Source organism: Lissotriton helveticus, chromosome 7 (assembly GCF_964261635.1).
Source record: "Lissotriton helveticus chromosome 7, aLisHel1.1, whole genome shotgun sequence".
Classification (NCBI taxonomy): domain Eukaryota; kingdom Metazoa; phylum Chordata; class Amphibia; order Caudata; family Salamandridae; genus Lissotriton; species Lissotriton helveticus.
Window position 1 is genome coordinate 1,713,492,148 of NC_136068.1, and position 23,555 is coordinate 1,713,515,702.

A 23,555-nucleotide genomic window follows, 5' to 3' on the forward strand; every position below is an offset into this window, starting at 1 on the left:
AGAGCGGCTCTTTAGTACTAAAATATTTTTTTTATTGAATACAGTCCTGACATCACCTCCCTACCCCTTTCTGACAGATCCTCCCACAATGTGAGAAGGGCTGATCAGTGTGTTCTCGAGCTGCCTCTGTAAATAGATCATGTGGCTAATGTAGGTTTTATATCGAGCATTGCAAGCTGAAAAGAAAATAGATTCTAAAAGCTCTCCGTGTGGGAACGAAAAGCCTGTGCTTAAAACGTCATTAACCCAAGTTCTTGATATTTTTAATACTGTTACCAGGGAGGCGGGGAAGGTAGTGAATTTTCCCTCGCTTGTACTAAGCTGGAGAATTTAGAGGGACGGATTACAGTGTTCATGGACTCTGGTACGTGTCATCTGGGAACTATTCGGATTTGAATGCCACTACTGCTAACGACATTGATCGTTGTAAGGCAGAAGCTTACACTTTGAATCTGCAGGGCTGGGCTAATTATGGCCACGGGAACACCATTTCAGCTGTACCCGCCCGTATGCCTTCGAATGTGCATTTTAAAGGTCTTAATTCTGCCATACCCCCAGAACCTGAGGAAAGCAATGCTGCCATCATCCCCCTATCTGTTCCAGTTGAAAGCTTTGTTTTAGAACGGTCACCCGAAGCAACACAGTTTATCACGCACGAGGGTTCCACCAATGAGACCACTACAGTTTGCTAGGTATGATCAACTTGTCAATCATTCACTAGCTGAAAGGGAGACTAGGCAACAGTAATTTATTGTACAATGAGATAAACAGGTACAGAAAGTTCTGTGGGTAGGGAACATGCCGAAACCCGATGTAAATGATTGTGTAGTCATTAATTTTAGGAACAAATTTGTTGTTCGCAGTTTGCTCCCTGGGCTTAATTCCTTCCCTTTGGGTTACAGCAAGATTGAGGCACTCCCGCTGGGGGTTTTCTATGGACCTAGATTAATTGTAATGGCATCTGATAACTTGAGGAATAGAGGACTGAGTCCTCCTCAACCTTCAACCTTCCTTCTCAATCCCGGTTGCCAGTAAATACGGTATCCTGGCACAGCGTGAGATCCAGGATGGCCAAATAAGTGAACCAGAATCAATGTCTGTAGCAAGATTTGATGTGCAGCATGGACCCCATACTGAACAAGGCGGCCTATTTGAATCCGCTACAGCGCTTTGAGACCCTTTTGGGTGATATGTGCGCTCAACAAAACCCAATAAAATAACAAACAGGTGCCCATTGGGCATGGCCCTTGGCCCTAATGGGGTCCCAGCAGACGTATTTAGAGAGGGTTTATGGGCCAAACTCCTGATAAATGGACTGAACAGGGGCCGGTTCCTTTACTAGGCCTGTGGGGCCCTGCGCAGACCTCAATTATTACCATAATTTTTTTTCCATCTAAAAAGTTGTTGTACATTTAGAATCTTTGACCCTCGCTCTCCGCAAGGGTCAGGCAGAATCAGGCACTTTGGAAAGACGCACTCGTCTGTGTCTGTCGCATGTTTTACAGGGCTAACCTCGTATCAGCAATGGGCCTCTGTGACCTGCAACATTTTAAGCCACTACCCTCCGTGACGTAGAGCAGCGTCACTAATTATTTATTTATTTATGCGTTTTTATATAGCGCAGACTTTACCCGAAGGTGTCAGAGCGCTTCACAATTGGAACAGAACTGATACATGAGAACATTACAAGTGAACAAATTACAAAAGCAAACGCTAAGTTACATGAGGCAAAAGTGACAATCGTGAGCAAACAAATACAAGAGGTAGCAAACGGTGCATTACAGGAGGAAAAAGTGACGTGTGCAGGTTACAAAAGCGTACAAAGTACAAGTAGAGGTAAAATACTGCAATACATGGCAGACACTCAAACACAAGAACAAACGTTACGTAGGCAATGGAGGCACTTGTGCAAGTATCGAAAGCAAACAAAATGTAAGAGGTAGCAAACAGTGTGTTACAAGAGAAAAGTGACGTGTGCATGTTACAAAAGAGTACCAAACACAGGTAAAAGGGTAATACTGCAATAAATGGCAGACTCTCAAACCACAAGAACACACTGGGAAGGCACTTCCATAGTCATGGAGAATAGAATTTTCTATAATAAAAGGTCTTCCTTCAGATAATAGAGAGGGCGTGAATTAAATTTGGAAGTGTCTTTGAAGGAGGAGAACTTTGAGGTCAGTTTTGAAGGCCTGGGAGGAGGAGGTGGTCCGGAGCTGAGGCGGAAGTGAGTTCCAGACTCTCGCCGCGTTGCCTGAAAAGGATTGGGCCATCGATCTTTCCTTCTTGAAAGTGGGAGGTTCAAGCAGTAAATTGTCCGCATTTCGTGATGGTCTAGAGCCTCCAGAGAGTTTCAGTTTATTCGCCAGGTAGCGAGGAGAGGAGGAGTGCAAGGCTTTGTGGGTGATGCAGGCAGTCTTGTAGATAGATCTTGCCTCGATGGGAAGCCAGCGGAGGGTGGATAACATGGGTGTGATGTGGTCGCGTCTTTTGGCCCCATAAATGAAACGAGCTGCTGAGTGGAGAACAGACTGAAGGGGGACCAGGTGGGATTTGGGGAGGCCAGTAAGATGAGAATTGCAGTAGTCCATTCTGGAGAGAACCAGCGATTGGACCAGGGTTTTAAGGTCATGCTCCAGGAAGAAGCGACGAATCCCCCAAAGAATGCGCAGTTGGTATCGAGCAGACTTTGCAATTGAATTAATGTGGGAGAGTAGATTGAGTTTTGTGTCGAGTATGACACCAAGGGATTTTGTGCTGTCGACAATGATGGGTTTATTGTTCAGTAGATTCATCTGGTCCATCCATGATTGAACCGGGGGAGGAGAAAGTAAGGAGGAGAGGAGGAGGAATTCAGTTTTTGAGGGATTCAGAATCAGTTGATGTGTTGACATCCAGTTTTGAATGGAGTCCAGAGTAGAGCTTAGGACAGAGAGATCGTGAGTGGAGGCAACCTTGAGGTAGATTTGAGTGTTGTCTGCGTAGAGATGATAGTGGACTCCGGATTTACTTAGGAGATTTCCCAGTGGTTCCAAATAGAGATTGAGCAATGTGGGTGCAAGTTTAGAGCCTTGAGGAACACTTTGACCTACCGCCAAAGGAGATAAAAGACTGTCCGCTATTTTAATCATTTGGGATCTATCAGAGAGGAAGGAAGCAAACCATTTAAGCACAGTGCCCTCCATGCCCATTCTCTGTTGAAGAGTGTTGAGGAGGGTGTTGTGATTGACAGTGCCAAAGGCTGCAGAAAGATCAAGGAGAATTAGAAGACAAGACCCCCCCCCCCCCCCGCCCCCCCCCCCGCCGCCCTGTTTCGAGTATCCGCAGCTCGTCATCAATCATTTGCAGCAGGGCTGTTTCGGTGCTGCAGTTTTGGATGAAGCTGGACTGAAAATTGTCAAGAAGATCATTGTCCTTGATATGACGAGAGAGTTGTTTCGCAACACATCTTTCTGTGATCTTCGCAAGAAAGGGTAGATTAGTGATGGGGCGGAAGTTGTTGAGGTCATTCCCATCAGCAGTGGGTTTTTTAAGCAGAGGGGTGACCTGCCCAGTTTTGAAGGGAACAGGAAGGGGGCCTTGACAGAGGGAGAGGTTGACCAGAGTGGTCCAATAGGGAAGAGAATGGGTATAGAAGTCTGGGTGTTTTAAGTTTAAGCCCTGAATTTTCTGAGTCTATTTGTCATTCAGTGAGCGTGCACCCTGCCCTGCACCCCACCCATTTCCGAGCTCATCACAAGGAAACCTCCATAGCCCTATCCCACCCTGGGAGGAGTTGGGACATGTTTGAGGCGAACACAAGTCAGGCAGGCAGGCAGGCTGTCCTCTGTGAGATCTCTGGCACGCATTCCTCATGTGAGGGTGGGGGTTGCTTGGAGCAAGGCAGCATGAAGGAGAACTGTACATTGCGCGAGGGCAGGGAAAGTGATGAAGCTGTGTTGGGTTGAACTACTCAGCGAGAAGGATGTGTTAACGAAGAAGGGGTCTGGTTTTGTACAGGATGAGAAAGATCTGTATATGAAAGGAGAAGGGTATATAGGACGAAGAGGGTGAACAGACGTAGAGAAGAGGGCACATCAGGGCTTTAAGTGGGATGAAAAAACTGGAGGCGGGGAAGGGGTCTCTCAAAGGGGCCTGGCCGATAAAATTATGGTTGTGGCTTAAAAGTTTATGCTAAAAGTCTGTGCTCAGATTAATGTGCCGCCCGACTGGTATTTTGCTGCTTCTGTTATTGCCCCCCACATATATAATACAACAAGCAGGGCACAGGTTGGGGGTACACACAGGTTCACCGCGTCCACCCGCTCTTTTCGCAGGGTGGACGCGGTCCCCCCTGCCAAGAAGTTCGGCCCCACAGAAATATGCTGAACTTGTCCTAGTGTAATTTTCAGCCACTGGCACACGTTCAGCAGCTCCTGCATGTTGTCTTCTTTCGGTTCCCAGCGGCAACGTGCAGACAGGGAGGGAGCTTTTTTCACCTTCAGCAGGGCCGACCTTAAGCGCCCATTAGGTCTCCTTTTGTTTGAATATCCTGACTGGAGGCGGCCTGCAACTCACACTTAAATGTAAACGCCAGGGAGGGGAAACAAAGGCACACAACTTGTAAACTTTTTGGAAGTACTAAAGAGAGGCAGCTTTTGCCTTTGTTCAGTCCCTGAATATATAAGCTGCATGCACTGTAGGAATGTGAGGTGTGTTGGACTGTCCCAGTATTTACACAAATAACAATTTCAATAGCACTATTTTATTTCTTTTATAGTGCTATGCAACCCAATACAGGGTGTGAGAGCTCTTTACGTAACATACACATTATACATTGACAATAAAGCTTGTACATGTGTAAATCAATGTGCAAAATGAGTTACATGAGATAGTGAGGGTTACAAGGTGTTGGAGCCTTATGTCCTTTATACCTCACTGTGGTCTTTAAGAAGGATTACCATTTATGAATTGCAGGTAACAAAAGGATCTCTGTGTTAAAAATACAGTGACCCACTTTACTACCTACATAAAATAAAATCTGTCATCTGCGTGTTAGATGATGTGCTTTGTAGGAGACACATTTACCTTTTCTACTTCTTTGATTCAAATCTGGGACTTTACAAAACTCAGATCTCTTCAGCAAGTGCATTAACTACCGGAGTTATCTCGCCATTATTACTAATCCCTGAGATTTACTGGGCACCTTCACAGCAGTTGCCTTAACCCAATTAAATATTTTAAAATGGTAACTTAGCAACCAATTAAGCATAACCGATCTACTACCATGCTTCTCCTTGTTGCCAATTTCTTTGTGCCAGTGTTTTAAAAAAAATGTATTAGTTGTGGCCCAGATTTTGCGTCAGGATTGCACCACTTTGTTGGCACAACCCCAACAGCAAATCTCATTTGTTAAATATCAAAATGCGCTTAAATGTACTCATTAATTTTTTTGTTTTTTTTGTTTTCAATAAACCAAACCAATACATGCAATATATAGCATATCTGTTTACACATTGTATATCCCATTTCAGTAAAGATCCAATTACTGAGGAAACTCACCCACGCTTAGTCAATAGTTGGAACCTAAAACACTATTCCATACATATATAACAACCCCCACGGCTTCATAGCATCGTAAAAATATTTATTAATCTTCTCGGGCGTAAGGTACGCTCGACGGATAATGAAAATGTGTACCAACTGAAAACGAACATTCTGGGTGCTCTACCATGCACGTTCTAGCAACCCCTCCCACACCTTCTCAGGAATTTTGGTGCCCAGATCCGTTTCCCACCGCTGTCGGAGCGTTACCAGTGGGGTCAGTTGCTCAATCGTCATTCGACGATATAAGCAATTAACTGCCTTGATGATGCCAGTAGCTAGCACCAAGTATGGACAAACCATGGAAGTGGGCGATTTCTGAAGTCCGCCCGTCCAATGCCTCTGGATGGCCGCTACAAGCGCTAAGTGTAATAAGTAATCCCCCCGAGCCAGCTTGTGCCTGTCTCGTAATACCTCGTATGGAATCATGGTACCATCTTATCTTATCTTATCTTATCTGAGTTTTGTAGAGCGCTCGTTCATCGGTTGGTTTCATGGCACTGAAAAGTACTAGAGGCTACCAGTCAGGAACAGTTTATTTATAGACCTGTGTTAATAGCCAGGTTTGAGGGTCTTTCTGAAATTGAGCAGGTTGGTGCTGAGTCTAATTTCCAGGGGGATGGAGTTCCACAATCTTGGAGCGAACCTACAACCCCCTTGGCGTTTCAGTTTGTAGGTGGGTTCCGTCAGGAGGTGGAGTTGAGCTGAGCGAAGGTTACGAGTGGGGGTATAGCAGAAGATAAGACTATTAATGAATTTGGGGCTGCGCCCATTTAGGGACTTGAACACTAGGCAATCGATTTTGAAAGTGCAGCGTTGGAGGATAGGGAGCCAGTGCAGTCCTTTGAGGAGGGGGGAGGGGTGTTGCCATCTGGGCTGTTTATGGATTAGTCTTGCCGCTTGGTTTTGTACCAGCTGTAGTCGCTTTGTGAGGCCGAGTGGGAGTCCCGGTATGTAGCGTTAGCATAGTCAAGCCGCGACAGGACCAGCGCTATCACCACCTGGACCAATGCTGCTTGGGATAGTAGCCCGCTGATTTTCCTAATTTTACGTTGCTAGAGAAAGCAGGTGGATACCACTGTCCCTGCGTGTGATTTTAGGGATAAGTCTTTGCCTATGGTTCTCCCTAGGCTTTTAACTGAGTTGGAGGGCGCAGGGGGGGGTCCCAGGTCGCTCGGCCAATAATGTGGGCCCCATTGAATACGACTTACGCCAATCAAAATCAGCTCTGTTTTGCTGGGGTTAAGTTTTAAATGATTGAGGTTCCTCCATTGCTGGATAAACGTCATGATAGACTGGAAGTTAGTTATAGAGTCGGGGGAGTTGTCGATTGACAACGTAAGTTGTAGGTCGTCCGCATAATTGAAGGTGGTCACCTTCCTGTCTTTCAGAGATCTTATCAGAGGGCTTAAATACATATTGAAAAGATGTGGCGAGAGCGAGGATACCTGTGGGACCCCACAGGAAGTTGTTATCTTGGAGGCAGTGAAATGGCCGATACGGACTGCTTGGGTGCGGTTATGTAGGAATGAGTTTATCCAGCTAAGTGCCGGACCCTGGAATCCTGCCTCGCTGACACAGTCCATTAGTATGTTATGGTTGACCGTGTCAAATGCGGCAGAGAGGTCAAGCAGTACCAGGACCATCGTCATACGTATCCCCTACTGTGACCAACCCCTGTCCGCCCATTCTGCCAGTGCTGCCCAGTTGCAGCCATGCGGCAGAGCATTGCATCCCGCCAGCGGTATTTCAGGGGCATATGGGCGCACTATTTGTGCTCGCCTGTGACTCCTGTTCCAGCAGAGCTTAAACGTCCCCATCTCACGAGTCACCAAAGAGATTGGGAGTGGCAGCTATATAAGCAATTTAGAAAGCATCTGCCTCATCCGTTGAAATCCCACTACATCCCCACCACAGGGGAGCTCACGCATCACCACCTGAGTAAGCCATTGCAGTTGCGCCGCCAGATAATAAGATTCGAAATCAGGAACTGCCAGCCCCCCCCTCCGATCGCGGTCACATTAGTGTATTGAGGGCTACTCTCCGATGTCCTCCAGCCTAAAGAAACCCAACCACCATCGACTGAAGCTGCTTGAAAACTGATACCGGAACCCAAACCGGTAGTCTTCTAAAATAATGCAAGAGCCTGGGTAGTGCTACCATTTTGAGAACAGCCACTCATCCAGCCGCCGAGAGTGGGAGCGTACCCCAAAGCTCCATACAACCCTTAAGCGACCTAATAGCCCTGCCCACATTACCCTCCAATAAGTCGGCTTGAGTGTGATAAATACGAGTGCCAAGATATGTCAGACACTGTCGCTCCCATCGTACCTCCTGTGTATATTCTCGTCCCCCAGCCTGTTTCACCGCCGGAAATCAACAAGTCTTCGTCCAATTTACCCTCAAACCGACAATCTTGCTAAGGTCGTCCAACAACACCTTCGCACCGTGGAGGGCACCCTCTGCGTCCCCCAAAAATAAAAGAAGATCATCCGCGTACAATGCAATATGATGGATTTGCTCTTGTACTTTCAACCCTGTATAATGCAAACCCGTCCTAGCCCGTGCCACAAGCGGCTCCATGGCCAGGGCAAACAACAGAGGAGAAAGAGGGCAACCCTGTCTCGTCCCACGACCTACTCGGCAAGTATCTGAAATCACCACCCCGTCCTTACCCTCGCTGTAGCCTGTTTATATAACAGTGATGTCCATTCCACAAAACTATTGCCCAACCTGAAGTGCTCCCTTCTAAGCTGACAAAAGCCTTTTCAATATATATTGCCAGTATGGCAGCAGTATCTTTACAATATGTGCCTTCTTCCAGTACATCGAACATTCTGAGCCATATTTCGTTTGGGTATAAAACCCGCTTGGTCTGTATGTATTAAGTGGACCATAAAAGGGAGCAGGCGAGTCGCTAGGATGCGGCATTGATAAGGGGTGGTAGGCTGTTCTATCATGGGGAGGTTCACCTGGTTTAAGCAACGGTATGATTAACACCTCTCGAGTAGTGGCAGGCAAAAGGCACTCTTTTTTGGCAGTATTATATAATGTCACCAACCTAGGGGCCAACAGGTCTACATACGCGCTATAAAACTCCACCGGTAGGCCATCCACACCAGGGGTTTCCTTCCGGGCCATATGTTTAATCGAGCCTCGGACCTCGGAGAGCCGACCCCTCCAAAAACTCCTGGATAGCCACTTCGTCTGAGGTCACTTTGCTTTGATATAAAGCATTATAATAACTGAAAAACATGTCATTTATCCCCTTCTGCGTGTAGCAGGCTTCCCCATCAGGTTCCCGAAGTTCTAGTATGACCGTCCCTCTACTTGCTGGGTTGGCTAGCCACGCCAACAACGCCCCAGATTTATCGCGCTCCACATGCGCCCTTACAGCCTATATTGTACAATCAAAGCAGAGCAAGCTCTCTACTTGCACCTCAACTTCTTCCCTCGCTGCTATCACATCGCGCTGGCGATCTGGTCGCTCAGGCCTCTCCCTCTCAGCCTTCCGCAGCCTCTGGTCCGCCCTTTCTAACTCTTGCAGTAATTCTCTATGCACTCCCAACTTATACACTATGCACTGTCCCCGAATTATACTCTTAAAGGCATCCCATTCCACCATTAACGATGAGGCAGTGCCCGTGCTGCTGTGAAAATAATCAGTAATGCCAGTGCCTACCATGTCGCAGAATGTGTGATCTTCTAGCAATTCAGGGTTCAATCTCCAAGTCAGAATTTTAGGGCATTCGAGCAATAGATTCACACGTATTAACAGCGGATTGTGGTCTGATAACATTCGAGTTAAGTACTCGCTATGCTGTACCACAGCATGTATGTCAGGAGAGCAAAGCATCGTATCAAGGCAGAAAAGAAAGAATAATCTCGGATAGTCGGGTGCAACGCTCTCCAGGTATCTATCAGCCCCCACCTAGGCTGCCAGTCACGACTGACCCTTGAGAGCGCATGAGTAGGCGCCTCTGAGAGGGGAGGATGGGATCTATCCAACTAGACATCTGTGACTGAAATAAAATCCCCACCCAGGATCACCGACCCAGTTAAAAACAAAGCGAGTTTCCCAGACATTTGTGCGAAGAATGCCGCTTGTTCTGGTGGATATATGCTGCCCAGTACTACGTCCTTACCATTTAATCCCCACCCCCCCCCTGCAACCATCACATACCGGCCCTCAGGATCCCTGAGCTGACAAATGGGCTGAAAGGGAACTCCCGCCCGTACCCATATTAAAACCCCTTACACAAGGTGGAATATGTTGTGCAGAAAATCTGTCCTCTCCACCTACACTTCAATGTCACTTCTTCCTTTGGTGCTATATGTGTCTTGTAGGAAAGCCAGGTGGACCCCCCTCCGAACTAAATAGGTATGTATTTTATGTCTTCAAATCAGAAACCGAACCCATGGCATCGATCCACACGGACTCCACATAGCTAATCTCAACAGGTTACGCCATTCCCCCCCCCCCCCCCCCCCCCCATCATTCCCATATCACAAGAAAAACAACCCCAACAACCCCACCGCAGGACAGGCACTAGAACATTAGTCCCCATCCAAACTACACCAAACTAGTTTCCCTCTGGCAACTACAGAGGAACCATGGGGGACAGAGGTTACAGTCCTTCAAGTACCAGCGATCAGCGCACAACGCAAAAAAAACATTCACGCCCCTCAGTGCACGTATTGTACCCGCCCCCGAGAAGCACCGCATCTATATAAACACATAACTTCCCATCAAATCCCGGCCCACAATTCCCACCACACCAAAAATCCGGCATTTAAAATACAAATACCATAAGGCCCATAGGTGGATGAACAGCCTGCAAAGCAATCAAAGCAATGAAACATAGTGAGAACTTTCAAACAATATCATCTGCAGTTCCTGGTGTAACATGCTGCATGTGCAGACTACTAGCCTGGGTGTAGTCCGTGTCCGTGCCTGCAGCCGAGACATTCGTGTCAGTGCCAGCCTCCGAATCGTTTGCAGGGTCCCAGAGCAAGTCAGAGACCGCCTTTAGGGCCTCTTGTCTGTCTATTTCAGTCTGGGAAGCACTTGGCACCTTCAAAGTAGCAGTACGCCATTGCGACCTCTGCCAGCGCTGTGGCAGCTATTTCGGAGGCTAAACAGGCACATCGGTCCCAGCCGGTTTCCTGCCAGTCCTATACGTTTCCCGCCAATCCCATGCCTTCGACGGATTCCCCGCAAAAGTGAGTTGCTCCATCCACGATAATCCGCAAGCGGGCCCGGAACATCAGTGAATACTGTAGACCCTCATCATGAAGAGCTTGATTGACAGCCAGGAAAGACACACGGCGGCGCTAAACCTCCAGTGTGTAGTCTGGAAAGATCAAGACCTTACTGTTCCCCACTGTATACGGTCCTGCTGTGCGTGCCGTCTGGAGAAGATGGTCTCTATCCTTGTAGTGGAGGAGCCTGGCCACCACCGGTCTTGGAGGACGACCTGGCGCCTGAGGGTGGGTCGGGACTCTATGCGCTCGCTCCATCGTGTAGTACTTCGTCAGCCTTTCCGTCGCCGCTGTATCGCAGAGCCAGTCCTCCAAGTACTGGACCGTTGGATCCTTCAACCCCCTCTATAAAACCCAAGACTCAGATGTTATTCCTCCTATTTCTCCCTTCGGCATCCTCAGCTCTTTTCTCCAACACCAGGAGTCTTCGGTTAACGTCGCCCACCTGTTCAGCAATGGACTTCTGCGCTGGTTCCAGAGAAGACTCAGTCTGCTCCATTCTGTCCGCCAATTTGGCATGCTCGGCTCTGAACAACCCCAAGCTCACTGAAACTGTCGCAATATCCTGATGCAGGGCCTCCCGCGTGTCCGTAATGGCCTGAAGTATTCGGGCCAGCTGCTGCTGCTGCTGCACTCCTGCTTCCTCAGGCCTCTCAGGAGAAGGTGGGCGCTTCTCTTCCTGTCTCGCATCCCCTGGTTCCAGCTGCGCCGCCTGTACCTTTCCCCTAGGCTTCCCCATAATGCCGCTTCAGACCAGACCAGTTGCGCCTCCTCAAAGCTGTGTATTTCTTCCCTACCACGCCTCCTCCACAATACTCACCAGTGTCCGATCGATGTGGCAGGAAACTCTATGGGAGTCCGCACGCACTGAACCATCAGAGCCGGCTAGCCTCGCACTCCAGTAGAGAGGCAGCGTAACCCCCACCTTGCAGGACCATCCAAGTACGTGTCAGATTTAGAACGGGGAATAGTCCTGTCGTCCCAGGAGATCACCGGTATCCCACGGTGCGTTCAGGCGCTTAACTGTACTCATGATATACCTGATAAATATTTGTGTACAGTCTTATAATCTGATGTAATTTCTTGTAATGTCACTTCCTGTGATGTCACATGGAATGTCATGCGTCGTGACATCATAGGCTGTGATGGCACGCGTCATGATTTCACTGGCATACTGCCTACGGTTAGTCCCCCATTGTGCCCTGACAGCAAGTAACATTACACCTACAACAAACTAGGACTATCGGCTTTGTCAAAGGTTTTTAGTTGCATAAGATAAATATACTGACATTATAATCAAAAGGAAGAAATTTCCAGAAAAATTTAAAGTGTTTTTCTTTTCCAGGTGGTTTTTAATGAAAAAACTACAGCATCCATAATGCAGTCAGACCCTACATACCATGTGACAGGAAATGATGCAACTATCAGTTGTATGAGGCTTTTAAATAATGCCAAAAAAAGTGAAAAGTTGATCGTGACCAAGGTGTCTGTGACACCGAAACGCATAGATCTCTCGCTTTTTGAAACCCTGGCAAAATGAAAATGGTCTTTGATTAAAAATTACGGAGTTGTGGAACTTGCTGGTGGGCGCCTCGTTTTTCCTTCGTGAGAGGGATTGTGTTTTGATGAAGATAAATATACTGCATGCATACATATAACTATGGTTTTGTTGTATATAATATTAATAAAGCTTTCATTCTTGCGCAAGAGGTAGTATCGTAACGGCTAGAGCTGCCAACTTTGGAGCTTAGGTAGCAGGTTGGAGTCTCAGCATTGGCTCAATATCCTGTGTTTCTGGACAAAATCACTTAATCACCTGTACCTACCAAATAAAAAATAAATATGTCCTTGTTGGTGCTGATATAAAGCACTTCGAGTTTTGCAATACAGAACTGCAAAAAAATAAAAGTTACATCAAAAACAGTGAACTGCTGCAGAGTTTAGATTTTTAGTTTCCATTCTGAGTGCGAGGGCAAAAAGGAACCCTTCTCTGCACCTGCTTTTAAGACTTGCTGGTGCTGAGCACTGGCAGGACCCGGGACACTTAAAGCCCTGGGGCACATGTATAGCGAGCATCATGCCAGGGACGGCCAATGGGCCTTAACAGTAAAGGCTGTAGGACAAGCATTGTCATAGAATAATGGTATGTTTACCAGTGCAGCCCTGGTTCCCGTTATGAGTTGTTTGGATCATTGCTAGCATACATGAACTCCCCTTCTGAGTATCTAGCGCACTCCTGTTCCAGTGGTTTCCAGTTGCGCTTTCGGGTGCTTTCCACGTGTTCTCGGAGGTTTTCTCCTAGCCTGTGAAGTGTTTCCAGGGTGCTCCAAAAAGCGTTTCCTACATGTTAGGACTTCCTCTGTGATTTGTTAACCAGGTGTCTTGTTTGGCTTTTCCCAGGGTCTCAGGTGCCATGTAAGAAATTCTCCTGTGCATTGTGAGGTTTTTCCTGGGTCTCCCTAAAGTGTTCCCAGCGTGCCCCCTCATGCTCTATGAGGTGTCACCCAGGTGTCCTGTGTGCTCCCTGCGATCCCCACATGTCTAGTGAGTTGTTCCCTAGGTACGCTCTCAAGTGTTCTTCTGGTACTCTGAGGGGTTTTCCCCAGGTGGCCTCGGGGCGGGGGGGGGGGGGGGGGGGGAGGGTCATGAGGTGCTCCACAAGGTATTCCAGGAGTGACCAGTGAGGTTTTCCCTGAGGGTCAGCTGAGGTGATCATCACACACCCTGTTAGGTGTTCCCCGGGTGCCCAGGACCCCGATTGGTGTACTCAGTAGGTGTTCTTCGGGTGTCTCATGTTTTCTGTGCATTGTTCCTCAAATGAACTGTGAGGTGTTCTCCAGGTGTCATGGGAGGTGTTCGCCAGAAGCCTTCTGAGTTATTGCTGTGCGTTTCAGGTGCCATGTGAAGTGTCCCCTGTATATCCCAAGTGCCATGTGAGGTGTTCTTTGCGTCCCCTCTGTGGTTTTAGCCGGGTCTCCTGCATGGGCTTCACTGGTGTCATGTGGGGTGTTTTCTGGGTGTCCTGTGAGGTACTTCCTGCAGTGCAGTAATGTGCTCACCAGGTGTCCAAGGTGCTTTATGAGGTTTTCTCCAGCTGCCCTGGGAGTAGTTAACCAGGTGTCTTGTACTATAGCTGTCCAAGATGTTTCCCAGGCGTCCTGTGATGTGTTCTCAAAGTTCCTTTTGAAGTATTCCCTGTGTACGCGATGCATGCAAGTTATTCATCAGCTTACTGCTTCCAGGATGAGAGAGTGTGCTTTTGAAAGAGGTCCTTCCCTTAGATCAGATACACATACCGGGTAGAATGCCAGAGCAGCATCAAAAGACCTTTCCCAGAATCAAGACACGATTGGATGCATTGCATATGGAAATATTCAGTGTGAGGCCTATGTAGGAAGCTGGGTTTCTGTTGCATTAACCCCCCACTTGTTGCCAGGCTACTGATGCACTTAGACTTGATGTGCCCTGGGTCCCTGCTAATCAGGGTCCCAAGGCCTGTGTTCTTTCCCCAAAACTGTACCTTGTACACCCACTTGGCACTCTCTGGCCACAGGTCAGCCCCTGGTAAATGGTACCACAGGTACCCATGGCACTGTGACCAGGGAAGACCTCCAGCACTCACACACTGCCTTGGCAGGCTGCGTGTTTTGGTGCAGAGCAAAGTGAAGAGTCGACACGGCACACATCCATGTGTGCCATGCCTACAACCCACTGCCCTGGCATAGATCAGTCACTCCTCTAGGTGGGTGCCCTATATCAGTGGTGCAGGTACCGGTGCATGAGCCCTGTACCCCTACAGTGTCTAAGTCCATTCCTAAACATTGTAAGTGCAGTGCTGCCATTAAAAGTATATGGTGCTGGGATTTTGCCATTACAAACTCCACTGCAGCATAATGGCTACACTGAAAACTGAGAAGTTTGGTATCAATCTCCTCAGCACATTAAACCCACACTAATGCCAGTGTGGGAGTTAATGAAAAATGCACTTGTAGGGCATCTTCGAGATGCCCCCTGAAAAACGACAAGCTACTGGTGGGTCCCCTGACTCGTACACACCAGCCTGCCACCACGAGATATGTTTCTGGACCCCTAGGATGGAAGCCTTTGCACCCTGAGCCCAGAAACAACACCTTTCCTGGGCGGAGATGTTCACACCTCCCCCAAGCCAGGAAGAGCAATCTGTGATAGGGGAGCTTCAAAGGCTTGGCAGCCTTTGTAATGCAACCCCAGCCTCTCCTGCTGTCAGGAGTACCCTAAGGTCAGTAGCCCATTTTTTACTGACCTCGAGACCCCTAAAAACGCCCCCTAAATACAGTATTTAGGGGGCAGCCCTGAACTAAGAAGTCAGAGAAAAAAGCAGAAGAAGGACCGGACAGCTATGCCGAAGCTAACAAGAGGAGGACGCCCACTGACTTGGCCCCAGCCCTACCGGCCTGTCCCCACCTCGCACCTGCTCCAGCTAAATCCCGGTGTGTCCTGCAACCAGCAACCTTGAGAACCCCGGAGGACTTACCTGCCTTCAATCCCAAAGACTCTATCTCCCGTGAACACCGGATTTATTCAAACAACCGACTCCAGCTCTGCAAGGATCCGCAAGTTTGAACCACTCTACACCCGACGCCTATGGCCCGAGTTTGAGTGGCCCAACACCACGAGGAGGTCTCCCGGCGATCCTGACCCAAGATCCAGCGACCCCTGAACTGCCTCACGCCTCCAGCTGACGCCTGAAGCCTCAAACCGGAAAGCCCCCCCAACCGCGAACTAGTAATAAGATCTGACCCTAAAAGGCACCCCTACACCTGACGCCCCATGGCCTTGGGTGGCCCAATTGACGGTGCCTAACCAACCCCTAACTTACCTCTCCAAGTGGTGGTCGCATCCAGAAGACCTTCGCCCCCAAGCCTGTAGTGCTTTTGCAAACTGGAGACTCCCCATTGAAAGCTACAGGTCTTCCAACGCCAAAACAGCACTCTGCACCCAGCCACCCCAGTGCCGCTGAGGGTGCATCTTTTGTGCTGGCCTAAACCCCCATTTGACCTGAGCTTAAGCCCAGGAGCTTTGCTCCCACAACCCAGTGTCCTGCTCTTTAGCAGCCACCAACCGGAAGCCCCCTAACCCTGATTGGATAACCTTGAGCCTCAGCACTCTGCACCCGGCCGCCCTAATGCCGCTGAGGGTGTAACAAGAGAGCATCCTTGACCCTGGGAGACCCCTGAGGCTAATCCCAGAATACCAACTCCCAGAATACCAACTCCCACAACAAAATACTTACCTTTGAACCAATAACCCCATTTTCCTCGATAAGATAACATTGACTGTTTTTCTATGAAAAGTTTCTAAGTGTGGAGTGGGAAAATCTAAGAAATCCTTTTACGACTGTGCTAAATAACAAAAATCCTTTTACTTACCTGTTTACAGGAAATGTCCCAGTGTAGTATCCAGGTATACTACACTTTGTAAGAAAAGTAATCTGAGAGAAATGTACTGGTGATTTTACTAAAAAGACCATTCAAAGTATACGTACTGTATTTTCAAAGCATCGCATTTCTTAGTAACAGTACTGTAAATCAAAACAAAGTGCATATACAATTACAATCCAAACTGTGTTACAACTGTATATTTACTGCAAAGTATTTATCACTTACCTGTGCCAGGCTTGCTTGGTTCTAGGATATAAAATAACTAAAAGAATATTTTTATACTAAAACAATTGGTTTGAAGTTCAGTCTTTGAGTGTGTAAATTCATTTGCTGACTGAGTGTGTACAACAAATGCTTAACACTGCACTCTGATAAAGCCTTACTACTCGACCACACAACCACAAATAGAGAGTAAGGTGCTCTCTATTTTACCCTTGCCTATCTTTTTGGTTCCACTGTACTCTGTGCACACTATACCCCCCTTTGATATAGTATATTCAGAGCCAGCTTCCTACATATTGTTCTGTTTAGCGTGATGTCCTTTGGTTAGTGAAAGTAGCACTTGTACCAAACAGTTTAGTCATGTGGGTTGTAGGGCTCATCAGAAGTATGTTTGTAGGTTGCCTGAATGAAAAAGAACTATTTTCTTTAAGCGGAAGTTCTTCAGAGGAACATAGTCACCAAAAAATGCTCACTAGAAATAATCTTGTTTAAACTATTCTATGATTTTAAGAGAATGTAACTGTGTGAGTTTTAGAAAAATATGCTATTATATTAGGGCAGGCTAGTTCAAGTAGTCTAAACTCCTGATTTATTCTGGATACCAGGGGTGTCCCAAGGTCACACCAGGTTGTCTTGGAAACAGTACTTGGATTGGATGCCTCGCTTCAAGGCAAAGTTGTCTGGATGTCTTTTTCAGTCTCAGCCCTCACAGTGTTTCAGACCCAGGATAATTTCTATGGGTGCCTCATTCTGAGCCATCAAAATGCCTCAGGCACAATCACCATGGTGTCTTGTAAACAGTTCTTGAAATCTTCTCCAGATGTCTGCATCCAGGAAAAGACCTGAGGCATCTCTTGTCTTAGTTTAAGCCCTCAGGGGCATCTCAAACACAAATACCATGAGCCCTCAGGTACAGTCTTTATGGTTTGTTTGTTTTATGAGTCTTCAGGGTATCTCAGACCCAGGCACCTGCACGTTTTGAAGGCAGTCCTTGGCGGCTCAGGTACAGCTATCTTTTGGATTTCTCACTCCCAGGCAATGTGCCCTGAAAGTCAAATTTTCAGTCTCCGGACCAGTCCTCTGAGTGTCTCACTTGCACTTGTTCTGGGTGGGTTGTTCTACTAGACTTTGCGGTGTCAGTCATAATTACCAGGCTGACTCAGAAATTGTCGTGGGTTTTTCAGGCACAATCATCTCCTGGATGTCTTACTCTCAGGAACTATCCTCTTGGTAACTACCAGTAATGATTCCTTGTTCTGTATTGGCAAGTGAGAGAGCCTGTGATTCTATATGAGATGTGTTTGGTATCTCTTGCGACCTCTTTCATCCCTTCTAACCCCCTTGGGGCAACTGTGTTTCAATCATTCAAACAAATTTAGGAGTTGGACTTACACCCCACCAACTTTCAAAAATTCACCAGCTGCCACTGGCGCTGAAGGCCTAAGTGTGGTCTTGGGCCGCCTCAAACCTGGCCTCATGCGACTCTTGTGCCTATTTTCGAAAAGGGCAGGAAAGGGGATCATAGGCGTTATCGCTCAATATCACTTATTGATTCGACAGTTAAACTAATGGGCGGAAGTCTCTTAGATTGCCTGGAGGTGCGGGCACATGATAACTATTTCCCCTCTGATTTACAATACGGATTTAAATCCTGTCTGACACAGTTGAGCAGTGCCTCAACCCCTACCTCGCAATAAACACTTACTCTATAGCCGAAGAGAGGAGCGTTTTATTGAACTTCATGGATGGAAAATAGCCATATGAGCTTGTCTCCCAAGCTATGAGACATGTCTAACTTGTCATGGGGTGGAGGTTAAAATTGTAGCTTTCTTAGGTAACTGCATTATGAGATGAAGGCCAGCGTTGGATGTGGCCCAAATGGCAAAACCATGGCACCTTCCAAACTCATGAGGGGGATTTGGGAGGGTTGTGTGCTCACGCCATTTCTATTTACATTGCATATTAACAGGCTTGAGAAATATTTGGTCCATCTGAGCATAGATATACCTCGAGTAGACACCCATCCCTTCCCATCCCATCCCATCCCATCCCATCCCCACCCTCCTCTATGCTGATGATGCAGTGCTCATGTACTGAACCACACTTGGGTTGCAGAGACTGTTGCTCTAATTATCCATCTTTATGGCGGACTTAAATGTAACAATATATCAATCCAAGATTCATATAATGGTCTACGGTTCAAAAAAATAAAAAATGATGCCCTTTGTACTAAATAATTAAGTTGTGAAGATTAGCCCTGCACCCACTTTTTCTCATTTGGTAGGGGTCCTATTTGATGATAATTGTAGCTGGAGCACGCTAGGATATGCTAGAACAGCTGACTTTGCAAGAAGCAGGGTGGCACTATTGAGTTCCATTTCCAAATTGGGTACTAAACCACTTAAAGAAACGATGGCAGTATAAAAATCTAAATCTTTGTTGATTGCCACCTCTGGTGCTGGGCTTTGGGATGTGCAGGATTATACTTAAGATTAACAGAAAATGGAGACAGAGAGATAAACAGAAGATAGTGTTTTTGTTTAGAAGAGTGCTGGCAGTCCCAGCACTTATCTGTGCCACACAGACTTGGGGATAGATTTGTTCATTATCACATCAAGCTTCATCCCCTTCTCCTTTGGTTGTCTATTGGGACCATGCATCAAACTGACTTTAATCATTTGCTATTATCAGATTGTATTTAATTAGACAATGCCATGAAGATTCCTTGCCTCAGCTATATGAAAAACTTTGCCACAGTTTGCACATGCCAGTATTGTTCAGCAGTCCAGAAGCTCTGCCCTCCTCCAGCAAAAATATATTAAAGGCTCACTTTTTTCCCTGGCAAAGCTAATAGAAAACGCATTGAATTTTCAAAAACACAGTGTGATAAATCATATGCTGGTTACTACAACTCCTGGCCAGGAGCCTTATCTTATCTGAGTCCAGAACAGCCATCATAGAGATTAACTGGCTGAACACTGTACTTTACATAATTGCCTTCGCAGAAGTCAGTCTATATCATGCCAACCTGGCTTTTGTTCCTCTCAGACCACAATTCACTTTATGATTTTCTGCAAATTCTATATACCGCTCAGAAAGCACTTGTCTTGAGGTTTTGTTGGTTTTTGCTAGCTTCAGCCTGGTGACTCTGTCGACACATTGTTGGAATCAGCACCCATCAAATCACAAACATTATTTCTCAATTAAATTAAACACAGATTGTACTCGACGACTTCAAATAAAGGTGTCTGGTTAAAGTTGTTATTTATAAGCTGTTACTGATGTTGAATTGTTTTAGAAATCCGCCTACCATTGGATTCTTAGATACAGCAGATTGCTAATAATTAGAGCCCTGAAGAAGTCTCCTCGGAGACGAAACGCGTTGGCTAAATGGTGAAATGGATTTTTTTTTAAATTGGATTCTAGTGATTTCGTCTATTTTTCAATAAAAACGACACGCATTAATATAAAGAACAACTTGGACTAGACACCTTTTTTTCACTTCCTTTTCTCTCTACAGCATATGCTGTCTTGGATGGCCACTCGGCAGGAATATCAAGTCATTTCATTTTGTGTTCTTTTCATTGCAGATGGAAAGAAGCTTCTCATAAGAACCAGCTGCGGTATACAGAGAGCATGAAGATCCTAAAAGAAATGTTTGAAAGACAGTGAGAAGATCCTGTGGTGTCAGCATCCTAACAAGGACTTTCCTCCCACTACCTGACGCCCTCTTGAGCATCAGCAGACTGTAAAGGGTTCCACTGAAAGACCAGAGGTTGAAATAAGTGACTCGCTGCTCTCACCCACGAGGCAGATCCTCATCTTTTCTGCTACTTGTTAGACCAGTGTTTTCTCCCGCTTGACCCCTTCAGACAGTACAACCATCCAAAAGTATGTACCTAGGCAGGTAGTGACAGAGTCTTTGAACTCCACAGACGTTGGCAATCTGTGTCTGTTCTTTTCTTGTATGGACAGTAGTATGTTTCCTAGAGCTCTGTGCCATAAAAGGAGACAGCCTTCATCTGCTCCCTGCAGTGTTGCCACTCAGAAGTTTCAATTAACCCATCCCATTACCCAAATAGCAGCTTGAAGATCCTCACAATACTTTACCTGTGTATGGGTTACTTTGTATCTGATTTTTTACACATTTAGGAGTTCTAACCAATAAAGGTAGATCTCGCATCCCTGTGAATGTTTCCTACTGTGCAGGTGGTAACCCGTCATAAGCCAAGAGCACCATACATTTGCAGTGTCACTATAATCGTTGCCGTTGATAACATTTCCAAACTGCTTCAGAAGTTTGAAGTTGTCTCAGATGTACCCCCTGGCCAGGACTACCCGTTTGAAACATTCACTCCCAAACTCCCTTTGAATCCTTTACTCGGATACCTTGGCTTCTCTTTCCATATTACCTTGGCTTCTCTTTCCATATCAAACTTGCTCTAACACCCACATCAATCCTTAGCCCCATTACCTCCCTCCCCCACACCTCCTCCACAATTGAATTTCCTTAGGTCCTTCTGATTGGTTTCTTCCCATCAATCACCTTGTAGTAGTCATCCATTTGCTTCCTAAGGCCGAGTAGAAGCTCAGCTGTAATTTAGGGAGAAATCTCCCCAACACTGCCAAGTAAGAAAAATAAAATCATCTTTATTTTTAAGAGTTGGATGCGTCGCTACAACTTGTTGCCGCAGTATTACCTCACACTGCGCTCGCCTTATGACCTGGTGCAGTTCAGTTTGACAATGCAGAAGCGACGAAGGCCTGGTCACGCAAACCATGCAATGGTGCGTCACCTGCGCTCCTGCATGGCCCCTGGCAGCCCAGAAGCATAGGAATCCAGCACACACTGCTGTGGTTCTCTTTGAAGCAACACACACATTGCTGGGGCTAGAAAAGGTTGGCTGCCGATGGGGCAGGGTTAGAAGGTTATGGCATTCTATTCTGCGCAGAGCATACATGACGCATATGGAATACAGCGTGTGTTTCTCTGCGTTGCTGCACTTCCACTACTGTGTTTAAATAACCTAGAGATCTATCTTCTGCCACCGCTGGAACTGTAAAGTGTCACCTACAGCCATCAAAGAACCCTTAAAAGATAGTTTGACCATCAGGTTTATCAATCAGGTCTATCAGTTTAGGTAAAGGTAGCTTCCTCAGTCTCTATCCAAAGTTGTGCATTAATTCCCAAGTTAATGCAGTTGTCTGGAGTACGCTTTGGTAATTTTGTCTTTGTACCATGTGGCGAAAGATTGCTACACATCAGTCCAGCACTTCTCTTCTGCCACACTGGAATATCCCCATAACTATAAGGTCGTCTAATCCATGTGAAACATTTGCTATAAAATGTGCCAGCTTTTCTTGTACTTGGTCTGATGACCTTTGGTCAGTTCTCTATGGTCTAAAGCTCTTCATGGTGGTTCATGAGCTGAGAAAGAGCCCTGTGTGAAATATTGCCATTAGTGATTAAATGTGTCATTAATGTAGCACCCACATACTTGTCTGAAACCAAATAATGTTTTGTAGCTGCATACGTGCAGGACACCTCATTGTCATGTAAGGGAAAAACAGTGTTTGCCAGGTTTATTGCTAATGTAGAGCTAACTCACACATGTTTTCTTCCCTATCTCACACATATTTTCTTCCCTATCTCACGCTCACTCTCTTTCTTTCACCCCGCCAGCCCCCACTACCATTGGTTGCCTTATTGCTAACTCTTCTTTTGCATGCTAGTAATTACAGGATGGCCTCTGGGTACTGCTGTGTGACCAATACCTATTCTGAAAAATCCAGGCCATATCAGATGCCTGAAAGTCATACAGGACTGATTTCATCAACTTTTATATGCCACAGGTTTAAAAACTTGGTTTGATATTACTTTAAATCTTGAAAGAAGGATCCACTGCTGGTATTCAAAGCACGTCTAGGCTTACCCTTGACTTAGAGGTAAACTAGGGCACGATCACATAGGCGCACAAATAGTCCTTCGTAAATGGTATGATGCCTGCCATTCATGTGGAACATCTGGTCGTCATCTCACTGAAGATGGTACCAACTATTAAGAGCCAGACGAAAGAAAAGATGACATGATGACTAAATAACGGGAGTTCTTAAAACCAAACAAAAGGATCCTGGAGACCCTCTGAAAAAATCCCACAACAGTGACAAACATTTTCTCTAGTGAAATTCTAAAGTCTACAAAGCCAATGTGAAAAATCTGAAAAGCTTACACTACTCCCAGCACATCTTAGAAACCAGAGAGCCCAAAACTGCATTCAATTATTTCGGCATTCCAAAATCCATACTGTACTAACTCCAAAGTTACCTCCTCTTCTTACAGAAGAAGAGCACGCACTTTTTTACAAAACTCAAAGAACTGAAAACAAATTTAGAGATGAAAATATGATGATAACCAAAAGTATCAAACCACGGCCCGAATCACAGATCTCAAACCGTCAACCTCGTGATCCCAGAGGATTTCACAAACGGGAAAAGCCGGTGGCACTTCAGGGTAGCCATCAGTCCCATGCTCAGCTCACATCTTCAAGAACATCTTTATCAATACTACTACAGCTGACTCAGCCTGAACTACTGCTTGGCAACAGGAATCTCAAAGTGTCCTCCTTAAAAGCTAATCTAGAAACAATTGGTCCTGAATCAACTAACCCTTTAACCACCAGCCAATGTGCAACAAACTGTTCTTGAACAAAGTTGTTGAAAGATTTGCTTAAAGAAAAATATCTAAATTCATTAAAGAAAATAACCTCTCTAACTACCAAAAAGATTCTGCCCTGGCCATGGCTCTGATGTAGCTGTGATTGCCACACTGCATGATATTAAACCCACAGTTTACCTAAATTCAGTAATGCCACTTATCTCTCAATCTACCTTCAACCTTCTGCTGTTTCACTGTTCACAAGCCTATGTTACCAGAGACTTCACTTCCTCCCTTCAATTCAGGGCCATTTAGTCTCACGGCCGGTGCACCCCAAAGCACAACTATATCACCACTCCTGTTCAATATTTAGCTTAGCCTTCCTCCAGAACTAATCTCACTCAATCCCATCT

The 23,555-nt window shown here is 46.3% G+C and overlaps 1 protein-coding gene across 1 annotated transcript in view; it reads left to right on the forward strand.

Moving 5' to 3' along the window:
- The window catches only part of LIN37 (lin-37 DREAM MuvB core complex component), a 172,540-nt gene extending 150,560 nt beyond the window's left edge, over window positions 1-21,980 (forward strand). The window contains exon 10 of the mRNA XM_078655408.1: window positions 20,078-21,980. Within this exon, the coding sequence (XP_078511534.1) occupies window positions 20,078-20,159 (82 nt within the window). The 3' untranslated portion in view covers window positions 20,160-21,980. The remainder of the gene's footprint in view (window positions 1-20,077) is intronic.
- The last annotated feature ends 1,575 nt before the right edge of the window (window positions 21,981-23,555 follow it).